General features: G+C 41.0%; 2 protein-coding genes across 3 annotated transcripts in view; one reads left to right on the forward strand and one right to left on the reverse strand.

The window, feature by feature from the left end:
• grm2b (glutamate receptor, metabotropic 2b) overlaps window positions 1-3,862 on the forward strand; it is a 30,743-nt gene extending 26,881 nt beyond the window's left edge. Inside the window, exons 6-7 of the mRNA XM_012824800.3 lie at window positions 1,985-2,156; window positions 2,905-3,862. Of these exons, the coding sequence (XP_012680254.1) occupies window positions 1,985-2,156; window positions 2,905-2,978 (246 nt within the window). The 3' untranslated portion in view covers window positions 2,979-3,862. The remainder of the gene's footprint in view (window positions 1-1,984; window positions 2,157-2,904) is intronic.
• Window positions 3,863-5,106: 1,244 nt separating this feature from the next.
• rrp9 (ribosomal RNA processing 9, U3 small nucleolar RNA binding protein) lies at window positions 5,107-11,241 on the reverse strand. 2 transcript variants are annotated; one of them, XM_012824842.3, is made up of 15 exons: window positions 11,020-11,241; window positions 10,622-10,707; window positions 10,402-10,514; window positions 10,211-10,278; window positions 10,076-10,117; window positions 9,679-9,805; window positions 9,384-9,508; window positions 8,771-8,863; window positions 8,552-8,652; window positions 7,989-8,123; window positions 7,521-7,583; window positions 7,231-7,385; window positions 7,005-7,084; window positions 6,055-6,128; window positions 5,107-5,378 (listed from the first exon to the last, which is right to left on the reverse strand). In XM_012824842.3, exons 1-15 carry the CDS (start codon window positions 11,095-11,097, stop codon window positions 5,258-5,260), a joined length of 1,461 nt encoding a protein of 486 aa, XP_012680296.2. In that variant the 5' UTR covers window positions 11,098-11,241; the 3' UTR covers window positions 5,107-5,257. The 2 variants fall into 2 exon arrangements, with proteins under 2 accessions (XP_012680296.2, XP_012680297.2); XM_012824843.3 differs by having other exon boundaries at window positions 7,240-7,385; window positions 11,020-11,240.
• Window positions 11,242-13,156: the final 1,915 nt, after the last annotated feature.

Raw genomic sequence — 13,156 nt, forward strand, 5'->3', positions numbered from 1 at the left:
CCCTTTCTCTCCAGCCAAAGCATCATTCAAACAGGTTTGAACGTAGAAACTAAGTAAAACCCTGGATACAGACACTTAGAGACTTCTGTGTCCTTGGGATTCTTACACACAAATGCAAGTCAAGCTAACCAAATTTGTCTCTTACATCTGTTGGCTTGCAAGCATTATTCAAAGGAAACCTCTGCTGGACAGAGAATGATATTGAGAGAATTTTAGAGATTGTGGACTAGCGCCCATCTTGAAGGTTTGTTCTTGCCAATGGTAATAACAAATGTATAACATCTTTATAACTTACCCTAGGTTTATAGCTTCATCTATACAACCATAAGCAAAAGGAATACAGGCATGCAGGTTATTTGAATTCCCTTATCCTACTTTTTTCCTATTATCTAACAGCCTTAGATAGCCCTACATGAACACACTGATATGATAAACACTGAGAAAAAGGATGTGAGCCAATGTTAGTTAACAAAGGGGGTCTGGCTCTCCTATGGTCAGTCTTGAAAAACAACTTAAAAAAAAAAAACCTTCCTTAATGTCCGCTTCCCTCTCTTGAGAAGTGGATCAAGTGATTTTGGCTCCATAACTGCACTGTAACAGCGGTGAGAAGACGGAAGTGAAAGAAAAATATGCAGCTCTGCTGATTAGACTGGAGCACAGTATGCTCTAACTGTATGTAACACATCAGAAAAGCCCCCAAGAGAGAAACATTCTACCACTGACGATAAGACTTTCCACTTGGTTTACAAAGGACACAAAGGCTGTCTTTTAACTTGTGTAAGTGACATTAGAATTTCTTGCTACATTCAATTATACTTAACGAGTCTCCCCTCCCTGCAATGTGCATCCAAAATAATTGGCAGGCAAAGATCCCCTTTCTTGGGATGGTTTGCGATTGGTAATACTTTTTTAAAGGAGTTGGATTTGTTTTGTTGCTGATTGCAAAGTGCTCAATAGTCCTGGAGACACGTTTCCTTTTCAAAGTACCTATTTTCATAGCTGTTATACAAATTGAATTGGTAATAGTAGTGATTATTTCTTTGTAGCTGTGGCCCCAGCTCTGCCAAACCAAAACTCGCAGCATTCATTAATGTCTGAAAATAATCATCCATTCCAGTGGTTTCCATTTAGCTCAGGGGCACAGCCAAATTATACTGGAAGGCACTGGGTCAGCTAGAAGCATACTTCATGAGTGCTGAGATCGCTCAATTTAATGGAAACCGTCAACAATCCCAGTCCCAGCATGAGCCACAATATCCTTTACCTCAACAGACCTATTGTATGTGACTTACTGCCCGACTAATAAACTAATAAGCACAACAAATCTGCACAACTTCCAATAAAAGCGATCCAAATGTGGGAACTTGTAACCTGCTCAGCAGCAGCCATTTTGTTGTGAAAACACACCTGAATACAAGGGGAAAACCGGGTTAATTACTTGTGCTTTATTATGATGTCAATACTTATCTGAATTCTCACATTTTATCAAAACGTTTTTGAATATTTTGATTGAGTATGATATATACAAAGTGAATGAATGAAGATGCTAGTAAGGCGAGAATTACTTTGTAACACAACAATCTGTATAAAATATAGTATCGCTTGAAGTGTGGTATATGTCAAGCGATGGACTCATGTCATATGTTAAAACCAAACACAATGTAGCAGAGTAACAGCAGCACAATAAGGAAAGGACGATTGTCTCGTACTTGACTTCATAGGTGATATATACAGTAGTGGTATGCAGTTCAATTTGCATCATGATGGCACGTGTAGCACCGTGGCATTTTCAGACAAAAATGGGGAATATTGGCTTTTGAACCACTGTATCTGCAATGAAAATAAAAGAACTTTGAATTTGAATGTTGCATGTAGAGTTTAATAATTTCAACATCAGCCAGCCCCTTGTTTGAAAGGTATGTCTTTTCCTAACTTAGCTTTGTTTGAGGGTGTGAAATGTTTGCGTGTTCATTTTGTTTTTCAGGTGCAGACTACCACCATGTGCATCTCTGTGAGTCTGAGCGGTTCTGTGGTGCTGGGATGCCTCTTTGCCCCCAAGATCCACATCATCCTCTTCCAGCCACAGAAGAACGTTACTAGCCTTAGATCTAAGGTTAATACCAAGATCAACACCGCTGGCTCCAACTACTCCCAAGGTGTCTCTCTCTCCCTCTCTCGCTCTCTCTCTCACACACCCACCTGTGCCTTTTGTTTTTATCTGATGCTGGTCAACTCAGAAGCTTGAAGTTTTACAGTTGTCCGTGTGTCCTATACATTTCTAAAGGCCCTTGTGACACTACTCTCCTTTCTGAAGCATTAGGAAAGCTCAAGACTAAAAACATGGCATACACAGATGCCAATAAGAAATCAGAGTAGCCTGGGTGGGCATCTGATAAAGACTGATAAAGGCCACCCGATAAACAGCTTCTTAGAGTTTTTGTCAGAATGTATTATTGTTATGAAGGAAACATAGAAACAGATATTGGAAATTTTGTTGTAAAAGCAGTGTGTTGAAACAACTGAGAGACAGCATATTGTAACTTGCAAAGGGTTAGCGAAGCTTCAGCATTGCTGATGTAAGAGCAGACAGTAAAAGACTGAGAGACCCCAGCGTGCTATGCAGTAAAAGAGTTGTTAGGGAATGGAAAAGTGTTCTAAATTAGATCTATGTGTTTCATGCCTCCCTTTTATGTCCAGTGCCCAAGAACATGTGTGAATGTTAGCTTTGCTGCCTTTGTCATGTGATACTTAAAGCCTGAGTTTAGCCCTGTATTCGTTTAGTGTTATTGTGTGCCTTCAGTGAAGTCGCAGAATGACATCCGTCTTCAGTTTTCCCTGCTCAGTGTCAGAGTAACCTTATGGCATTTTAACACTCACACTGTCACCAAATCTTCTCTCCTTCAGGTTCGGCCACGACCCCCGTGCCAACTGTTTGCAATGGAAGGGAGGTAGTGGACTCCACCACATCCTCTCTGTGAGACAGGGAGTAAGAAGAGGCACACACACACACACATCAGTTGTCCTCCGATGCCCTGCGTGGATGCTGAAGACGCCCCGTGTTAGGAAGGCAAATCAAATCCTGATCTCTCCACTCTCTAAAAGACTTGCACACCAGAATAAAGCTCAAGAGGCAGGGAGCCTGTTGCTACTAAGTACTAAGACAGCAGCTATCAATGTGACTATACTGGACTTAATAATGTACAATCCTAACCTGTGTAGTTTTAACATGTACCTTTTCGTGAGACACTGGGTTACACAAACCTGAAAAAAAGAATACAGTGAAAAAACAATTCACTATTTAGGTTGTTTAGATTCCGTCCTTATTCTATAATGAGGCATGCAGTGGTATAGTGTTGTGTTGGCTAGGTATTTAGCTAACCATGTGGACTGCACCTGTCATTATGTTACTTAGCATCCTGTATCGCTGTAGCAGTTTTCATGTTACATCTTCTGTGGTCATTGCAAAGGCTCTAGTGCTGCAGGTGCCTCTATAGTGTTGTAGATTCTACAGTTTTTGGGGCTCTGATCAAACTATGCTGCCATGTGATTATGCTCTATCGAGTTGGAGCAGTGATGGAGGTCCACACTGTATCTCTCAACGGGTGCTCCCTCCCAAAGTGCTGTGAATCAAACGTCCTATCGTCTCTTCCTGTTGAAATAGTGTAGATCCAAGGAAATTACAACTATACACAACAGTAGGTTATTTTCCTTCTTTTGACAAAGTTTAATGAAATATGGAGATTAATCGTGTTTTTTTTTTCAAAACGTAGGCTATTATATGAAATGTTTTAACATAGAGTCCAGTGAGTAAGTCAGTGCTTTCTTGTAATTTAAATTGTAAATAAACTTTTTAAAATGAAAACTGAGGCTTCATGGCACATTTATTCGGCCCCAACATGAATGACGTAACAGCTAAACGCCCACTGTCAGTGTTTGAGATGCATGACGTCAAAGTTTAGAATACGGTTCTATTTCTTGAGCATCAATTTGTCAATTTGAGCCAACTTCTATGGCACTGTGGGTTAAAATTAGTACTTTTCTTTCCTTAGCAACTATTGCCATTAGTAAACAAAACTAAGTAATGTTACCCTGCTTATAGCAAGTAGTCAGCTAATAAATATGATGACTCAGTGGTATAGTAACATCTACCTAGCCATTTAAAATTTTAATTGCACTGAAACGCTGTGCTTCTGCCATTGTTCTGCTTTAAACTATCGCTAAATAAGTTTTGTTTTCACCGTTTTGACGGCAACAGTGTCAATGGATGTTTCAGAACATCAGGTGAATTACATGACTCGCCCCCGAACGTCGCCGCCAGTGGGCGTTAACCTTTAGAATCATGCTAATCTGCATTAATATGGTCAAGCGTCAGTGCTGAAGGGGTTTGTCACGTACCTAAAATACAGATCAAAGCATTTTATATTATAAATGCCCCCATTCCAAATCCAGTGTGTGCCAATTTCACGTCCATCAACTAAATCCACGATGTCTATCAACCCAGCACGGTGTTGTAATTGTAGCCCTCACAAGTTTACTCTGTCACAAATATTAGCTTATGGAACCCAGTATGACGGTCAATGCTTTGCTAATTCTTACGCTCTTTTGAAAACGTACCCCTACAAACTTGAAAGGTAACCTTGCAGCCATTGCTTGATAGTTCGTTACCTTTGAATCCACGTTTGTTTACATAGCTGCGCCCTCCTGATTGACACCTCATTCGACTAGGTTCTCACAGTCAGCCAACCACAAGCTGTGAAACATTCAGCCGAGGAAAAGCTTAAGGGATATGGGCTTAAACAAGATTCAGACTGGTGTTGCTGACATATACAGGAGATAAATCTGAAGTTTCCTCAGTAATCATTCCCTTCCCTGCACAACTCCCAATGCCTGCAGGAAACAAACCTCATGTGAATGGTTCCAATCCTACCAAATGTATGCAGGGCTGAGGAATAACATTCTCTTGCCATGTTATTATCTGGATTATCTGGCAATTAATGTATGCTCTGGTGTCAATACAATGAAAACACCTGTATTATGTAACTGGAAGATCACCTTTTCGAACACACTTCAAAAGACAATGTCATTAAATGAGTCAATACCATCAAACCATGATTAACATAAAAATTTAATTCTAAGCATTCCATACTGTATGTAATTTACAAATGCAAATGTGAACAAATTAATAAACAAATAAAGCTCTCTAGAATGAGTTCTCCATTCATACAAACATACACAAACACGTTCACAGCACTGGTCCTCAACGTTCCTCCTGCTCGGTTTCCATTTCTGGAGCTGTTATTAATTCTGGATCTTTCCTCTTCAAAGGTATAATATACAATCCATTCTTAGCTTCCTTTACTCTCCACCATCGGCCAAGCCTGGGTTAGGGCAAAGACACAAAATGTCATATATGTTAATGTCAAATATGAAAAACTGTTATCGCAAACATGCAATCTGTATGTTGACGAAATGTATTAGTAAATAGCGCCCCCTTGTGAAATAAGTATGGAACCGCAGCATTGATGGTCTACATCAAGGGGGTATTCCACGTACGTGGTTTAGTGACAAACCTGGATAAGTTAACTCAGAGTAAGTGGTAAACCTCCTAATAGAAGAGCCCTCTGACGTTGTTCTGCTAGTAGAATTAACCAATGGGGGTTCCTTTATTAGGAGGTTTACCACTTACTCTGAGTTAATTTATCCAGGTTTGTCACTACAGTGAACATGAACAGGTAACTTCAAAACAAACACCACAGGTCACAGAAAGGAGCAATTTTAGTCATATGCTGTAAAGGATGGGAGGGACAGCTGTAAACAAACTGTTTAAACAAATAGTTCAGGCTCTTTGATTGGCTAGAATTGTTTATGGCCAGTTCAAGCCACTATGGTTATTTCCCATTTACAGAGCCAGGACTGTGTGTACACCAGCGTTTTTTTGAGTGCACACACTAGAGGACCACAATGAGTAATTTTCTGAATTCGGCAAAAAGCAGACTGCACCTTTAACAAAAAGATGGCATTTCCATCCTTGTGATCATTTGGTAATGTGCTTACCTGTGTTCCTGCCCCACTCCTGCCACAAGGAACTTTCCAGAATTTGCAAATTTTAAGCTGTTCACAAATCCAGCCTGAGAGAGGAGCATATAATCAATATGATCAATATATAAATGTGTAACATAATCAAAACAATCAATATGTTCCTGTGCTACACATAGCAGAGGCTAGTAAGCCACACACCACACCAGTAATATGTCAAATTCACCTTCACCTTCTGCTTCCTCTGTATCTGTGTAATACTATGATTGGTCATAATTATTAAGTAAACCCCTTCAACGTTTTTGCTGTTCAGTCATGTTCTGCCTTGTCTTTTGCCATGAGAACCTGATAGCTGTAAGCTGTATATAAATAAAGGCATTAGAGGACTGTCACTCAGTGGGGTTTGGGGCCAATACCCACCGCTCCAACTAACGTCAAACAGGAACACCTGACAGATGCTTGGTCTCACTGTTTCAGTGTGTTATTCTGGTTAGGGCTAGAAACTTTGTTCCTCAAGTCAATATGTCCAGTCAGTATTTGTTTGTCAGTAGACATTCTAAGGGAATAAAAAAATGTAATACTGTATTTACTACTAATACCCCATGAGGCACGTTACGATATGACTTCACAAACTCACAATGTATTACTTCAACACTGCTGTAAGAAAATAGAGTACCCTGAAATGAGGAACACCACACTGAACTATTCAAGGACGGAGGGTAGAGTACTGGAAATTGAATAAGTCAAGGATGCGTCCTTGTATTCCCTGTCTCAACACCTAAATCCGCTCTCCACTGGTAGAAAGACCAAAAGCAGCTGCATTCTTAAGCAACCTTGATCACAACTGATTGACTGACTGACTGACTGACTGAATGCCCTGGAACAGGGTGGTTAAGAGCATGGGTAAGGGGAACAGGGAACTTTAAAATGCTCTGTTGCTGAGTGCAGTCTGATGCTACTGTATTTACCATTGGGATGTTGAAGAGCGGCTCCAGACCTCGGAAGCCTTGGCCACATTTCCACAACTGCACGTTGGAATTATGGGAACCTGCAAGGGACAAAAAAGAGAAAAAAAAGTCAGCTCACTGGTATCCATGGGTAATACATATTTAAATCAGTCTATGTCTGAGCTGAAGTGGGATTATATGCATGTGTCTGGCTGGGGTGGGTGTGGGCTATCGGGGAGGCGCGTGCCTGAGGCACCTGAGGCGACCGTGTCCGAGTTGAGCAGGGCGGCCACCGAAGACACCCAGCAGGGCTGCTCCAGCCCGGGGTCCCCGCGCATGCCGTGGGCCCGCTTCACAGTGGTCAGCGGCTTCTTTCTGTTGACCGACCAGATGGACACAGAGCTGTGGAGAGACACCAAAGTTAAAGCAACGCTATGCAACAATTTGCCACTTTTTGAGGCCACTACTAATCTGTATCCTCTAGGTACGTTACTAATGCTAATCTTTATCCTCTAGGTACACTACTAAAAATCTCACCCATCGTCGCCGCCTGTTACCATGTGCTCCTCATTAATAAGCTGGATGCAGTCTATGGAGCTCCTGTAAATGTCAGAAGAACAAAAAATAGTAATTAAAAAACTAAAAGAAAGAAAGAAAGAAAAAGTGCACAGTAGCAGAGTGAAACAGCTGATTAATATCATATATTATCCAACCCCAACAGGATCTGATGTCTTGAATGAATTCTCTGAATGGAAAACATTTTCAAATGCAGCATCCTCAGTACAACCTGATGTCTGAAGGGCTGCAAAATGCTAAGAGGCAGACACCAGCTGGTTTTTACTTCAGACAGCGAAGGCCCAAGGCGATTAAAGCATAATTAAAATAGTGACAAAGGGAAAAAGATGGATAAGTAGAAGACTAAAGGCAAGTGATCAAAGGGAAGAAGGGAGTAAAAGGGGCGATGGAGAAGAGGGGTGGGTGGGGGTAGGAGGGAGAAGGACTCACTCATGTCCGTGGAACACCAGTTGGGACTCCTCTGCTATCTTCCAGACGCGTACTGTTCTGTCACGGCCCCCTGCTGTCACACAGCGCTCACGACTCAGACAGTCTAGACCCGTGATCACGTCCTGGTGCCCAAACCTGTATACACACACACACACACTACTGAGCCTCGTGTAACCTCAACGATCTTCTCACAGCAGCACACAATGAGGTCCTACGGGACAGTTTGACCACACACACTGAGCACACAAAAGGATTCTGCGATTGTGGTGCGAATGTCATTGATATTTGAGCTCAACAGCCAATCAATGTATACCCCTCCCTTCTGTGCTTCTGAAGCTACGTACTGATGGGCTGGAACTGTTTATGGCTCAGTACAGGCCCCTATATTTGTCTCCCCATTTCCTGAGCCTGGGCTGTACAAACACCATGGAGTTTTGAGTGCACGCACATAACGGAGAGGTGAGGGTAGTGAGGAGCAATTCCCTGAATTTGATAAAACATGTATTGGATTTGAATCTTTAGCTTCACGTTAAGGCCTGTATGAGAAGAGCAAGACAACTTACAAAGTTTCCACATAGGCGTTCTCATCCACGTTCCACACTTTGATTGAGCGATCGTGTGAGGCGCTGTACAGGTCGTGAGTACCTCTCCTGAACGCCAGCCCCTGGGGAAAAAACATAGAATTAGACCAAGATAAAGTAGGACAGCAAGCCACAGACATGGAAAGAACTGAAAATAAAGTGGGGGGCGGGGAATTGAAGCCAAAGAGAAGGAAGACTTACAGACACTGGACCTCTGTGACCAGTGAACTTGTACACATGCTTACACGTGGCTGCCTCCCAAATCATTATCAACTTATTCATGTCTCCCGTAGCCTGGAAACAAGAAAAAGGACACACAGAACTCCCCAGTCATCACAGGGGGGATCCACAAACCACAACATTCCCAGACTAGGCAGTTCAGTTTTCAGTGTTGAGAGAAAAACTATTATCACAGACATTACATAATGGCATTACTGACATGAGTAAGAAAGTAACAAGCTTGTTACTTTTATAAACTGAGCAATATCATATCATCAATATCAATATCAGTGTACAATTACAATGATCCAGATGTAGCTGTTATTTAGGTTCCATTTTTTTTATATTAATTACAATCAAATGAATTTATTTTCATTTTTTTCCCTCTAGATTAGAACATTACCAGTTTATTGAAAAACAGACTGTAAAATCCTAATGACTCCCATTATTTCAATAAAGGAGAAATTACTCCATATGGAAAGCCATTTCATAAATACCATATCGGATCCATATCTTATATCAACCCACTGTAGCTTAGGATCATATTGTCACGACAACCAATAATCTTGCACTAAATATAAGAAGGTGTTCTCACCAGGTATTTGCCATCGGACGAGATGGCCATGCACAGAACATGGGCTGTGTGTCCTACATGCCTGTCCTCAGTTCCCTTTCTGCCTCCTGCAATTTTGTGAAGTTTCTTCCCACTCTCCACATCCCCTGGAGGTAAAATACAAAACGCAAATCACTTGAATAAGGTCAGTTCTAAATCAAATATAAGACGTATGCATAAACAGACATTTAACACAAAAAAGCATCACAAAGCAACACAGGCCAAACAGAGGTTGTTTATCTTCAACAAGCAAGCAGCTGACAACAATCCAGCTTACATTTGATGATGGAACAGTCTTTTGCTGCAGAGAAGATCTGCTTGTCGTCGGGGGTGATGACCAGACAGATGACTGGGAGCTTGTGGCCTCTCAGCAGGCGGATCTCTGAAGCCTCTGGGGGCACCAGCTGCGAGAGAGAGAGAGAGAGAGAGAGCAAAAAAGAGAAAGAGAGAGAGAGCGAGAGCGAGACAGGCCTCAGATTGGAAACTCACTCTGGCCGTCCACGGCAACACACAACCCGTGAGTTTTCAAACTAAAACGGGCTTGAAAACTCCGGAGTAGTACGGATGCCGGGCATAAACATAGCAAAAGTGATGTGTTTGAAAAACTAAAACGTATTAGTGTGGATGTAGCCTCACTGGTTAAAACTCATACATCTACTGAGAGTGTAACTCACATCATTTGCAATAAGTCGTTGTAGCTTCCCTCTCTGTTCCAGCTGTGGACAATGAGAACAAATAAACAGTCAGGTATGAGAATATCAATTAGTGAAGTTGTTTATCTGAATATTCAGTGGGTGAAGGGACTTTACCACATCTTCCTGTAGTCTTCCTGCAACCAGGTCTGACTCAAAGGCATCATCCTCTTCTCGCTTCTCATCTATACAGTGCAGAGGACAACAGCAATGACCAAAGATCTTTTTACAGGACTGTCACTGAACTTCAGAAGTAAGGAAAACTAAGTGGCTCTACGGAATGGGAAAGAACAGTGCCATATTCTCACCCTCTTCTCTTAGTTGGTCAAGGTACCCTTTAGCTAAGCGTAGTTTCTTCTCCTGGGCAGTCTCTTCGATCTCTACCTCATCATCTCCCCGTTGTTTCTTTCCAACTGGGTCACTAGAAAAACAGAGGGATATACGCGCTGACAAGGGCTCATATATTGAATTGGTGTTGACAAAAATCAGGAGTAGCATTACAGTTCAGAGATGGGGCCATTTTCGTACCTTTCTGTCTCGGATTCACTGGAGATTTCTTCATTAAGTCGTTTACTAAGTTTGGATTTGTTTCGTTTGTCACCATCACCATCGCTCTGAGATACAATGATCAAACACAGACAACCGAGATCAGTAACGTTAACGTTAGCAAGCTAAATTAGCTTTTTAGCTTAACTTCCGATTGTGAAGCATACAGAGCAGTTCTGTGCCCTAACTTGGATCTTAGTTTACAGGCAAATATAAGAATAAAACACTGGTGTTCATTCGGTGAAAATATCGGAGAGGACATTGACCATTTGTAGGATCTCGGGGCAATCAACATTTTCCAGCTAACAGCTTAGTTTAACGTTTTCCATCTTAGTTTGTTAACAGACGCTAACGTTACTTGTACCAGTTCAAGGTTTTACCTTCCGTCCAGTGCCGTGTAGTTTTTCCTTTGATTTGGAAACCTTCACGTTACCTTTGTTCTTTAAGAAAAAAGACATGATGAAACTCACTGGTTAAATAACTATTGCTGATGTACACTTAATGAAACCTTTTAGCATCTCTCCATGCCCATCTCTATTCAGTCCACACGTGAGTTTCTGATTCTTCTTCTTCTGGTATTTCAATTGCTGACACAACTTAACAGCTCTTTACCGCCACCAAGTGTGGTGGGATGTGATATGCAAAGCGGAGGCTGTAGTACAGAGACGGGCGCTGCAGGAACTCGCTACAGGCCGTTTTATGGAGGCCGGCACCTTAGTTAGCTTGGATGATAAAGTGTTCTCCCTATTTCTCTGTAATAAGCATATCATAACTGAGACTTGTTTTACATGAAGACTATAGCTTGCTCATCGATTCATCATTGATTGTGTTATTGATTGTGCGTTCAGTCATGAAATTGCCGCACCAAAATAAAGAGTGTGACTAAGACCTTGTGGTTGAATAAAAATAATGTGTTGCTAGTTGGTTTAATTTGCAACACACTAACTAATCTCAACATCTATGTTGTGGATATCTATGGAGCCTTTTCTTCTGGAATCCCACAGTGAGCTAACAGCTCTATGGTCTGGTCTATATGGAACAAGGTCAGCATTCCCAGCTAGGGTTGCAAAGGGGCGGAAAATTTCCAGTAAATTTCCGGAAACTTTTCAGAAACTTTCCATGGGAAGTTAAGCTCGGGAATATTGGAAATTGTGACATTTTTTTGCAAAAGTTAGCCTATAACAGGGAACTTAAGTGTAGTTGAGAACAAGACAAGGCAAGCCTAGCTCAGCTGGACCCTGGATGCAGTTGGGGACATTGTCTGCCAGAAACGTAAACCTATGACTTTCTGTTGTTTTTGAACATCTTTGTCTTTACCTAGCATATTGATTACTTGTTATAGGGTGAATTCAGGTATATTGGGACATCAGGTAATTTGGGACAGCATAAGGAAAAAGGATTTTACGTCTGCTTGAAAAGGCTATGGTAAAGTTAGGGGTGCTAATACATTGCTTAGGAAGTATATAACTAAAGTCACATGATCACACAGGGTGGTATGGTCAGCATCAAACCGGAAGTTGACCCCGAAAATCAAGAGGTAAGAAAAATGACATGTGCTTTAGGTGGATTTTAATATAAGGCTGTAAAATGTACATGCTTAATTTAATGTGGACACCCATGTTGAGCAAATATGTGTGATGTAGTAGTGTACTAAAATAAAAAATAAAAATTTTGAAATTATGTTTATATAAATTTAATTTGAACATTTTCTTGGTGTCCCAAATTACCAAACATGGTGTGGTAAATTGGGACAGCATGTTTCAGGTAATTTGGGACAACATTTTTTGGATATAAAATTAAATGTGTCAATAGTTTAGTCATAAATAACCTGATTAAAAGTGAAAAAGTCACATTTATAACAACACAAAACCTAAGTCATGTATCCTAGGCCATTTTTAGCGGAAGGAATTAGAGGTTAAGGTTGCTAACCGTCAGAGCTGTGTGTAGTGGGCCTTGTAATTTGGGTCAGATTATTTTATGTCAATAATATCCTGAAAAATTTGTAATAATAATGGCCATGTTGTTAAAACATTGAAGCAAAAGCATATTTAGGCCTTGTGTGGTATTCACAACACATATTAAGTGAGCTATCAAGCAGTAAACCTAGCTTAGGCTACTGTTAATATGTAGGTGTAGACTCTTCTGCACTTTCCCTAATCTACAAGTTGTTCTCATTTATTAAACTAATTCATTTTGCGGAATAGAATGGCACCCAGGAAAGATACAGACAGACCAAGGGAGAGTGAAGTGCGAGGGAGAGTGAACAAACAGGGAAAAGTAAAGGGCAAGTAGGCTACAACATGTGGAAGGAGCACAGAATGAAGGGAGCATTACAGGAGTACAGATAACTTGAAAGGGCAGGCCAAATCAGAAGATAACACATAATGCACAACCTTAAAGATATATTTATGGTTAACAAATCCATTACAATGTTTTTTTTTAAATGTTTAATTATTGTTCAATACATTAATCTACACCCATGAGTCTGTGTCCCAAATTACCAAACATACTGTCCCA

Source organism: Clupea harengus, chromosome 5 (genome assembly GCF_900700415.2).
Source record: "Clupea harengus chromosome 5, Ch_v2.0.2, whole genome shotgun sequence".
Taxonomy (NCBI): Eukaryota; Metazoa; Chordata; class Actinopteri; order Clupeiformes; family Clupeidae; genus Clupea; species Clupea harengus.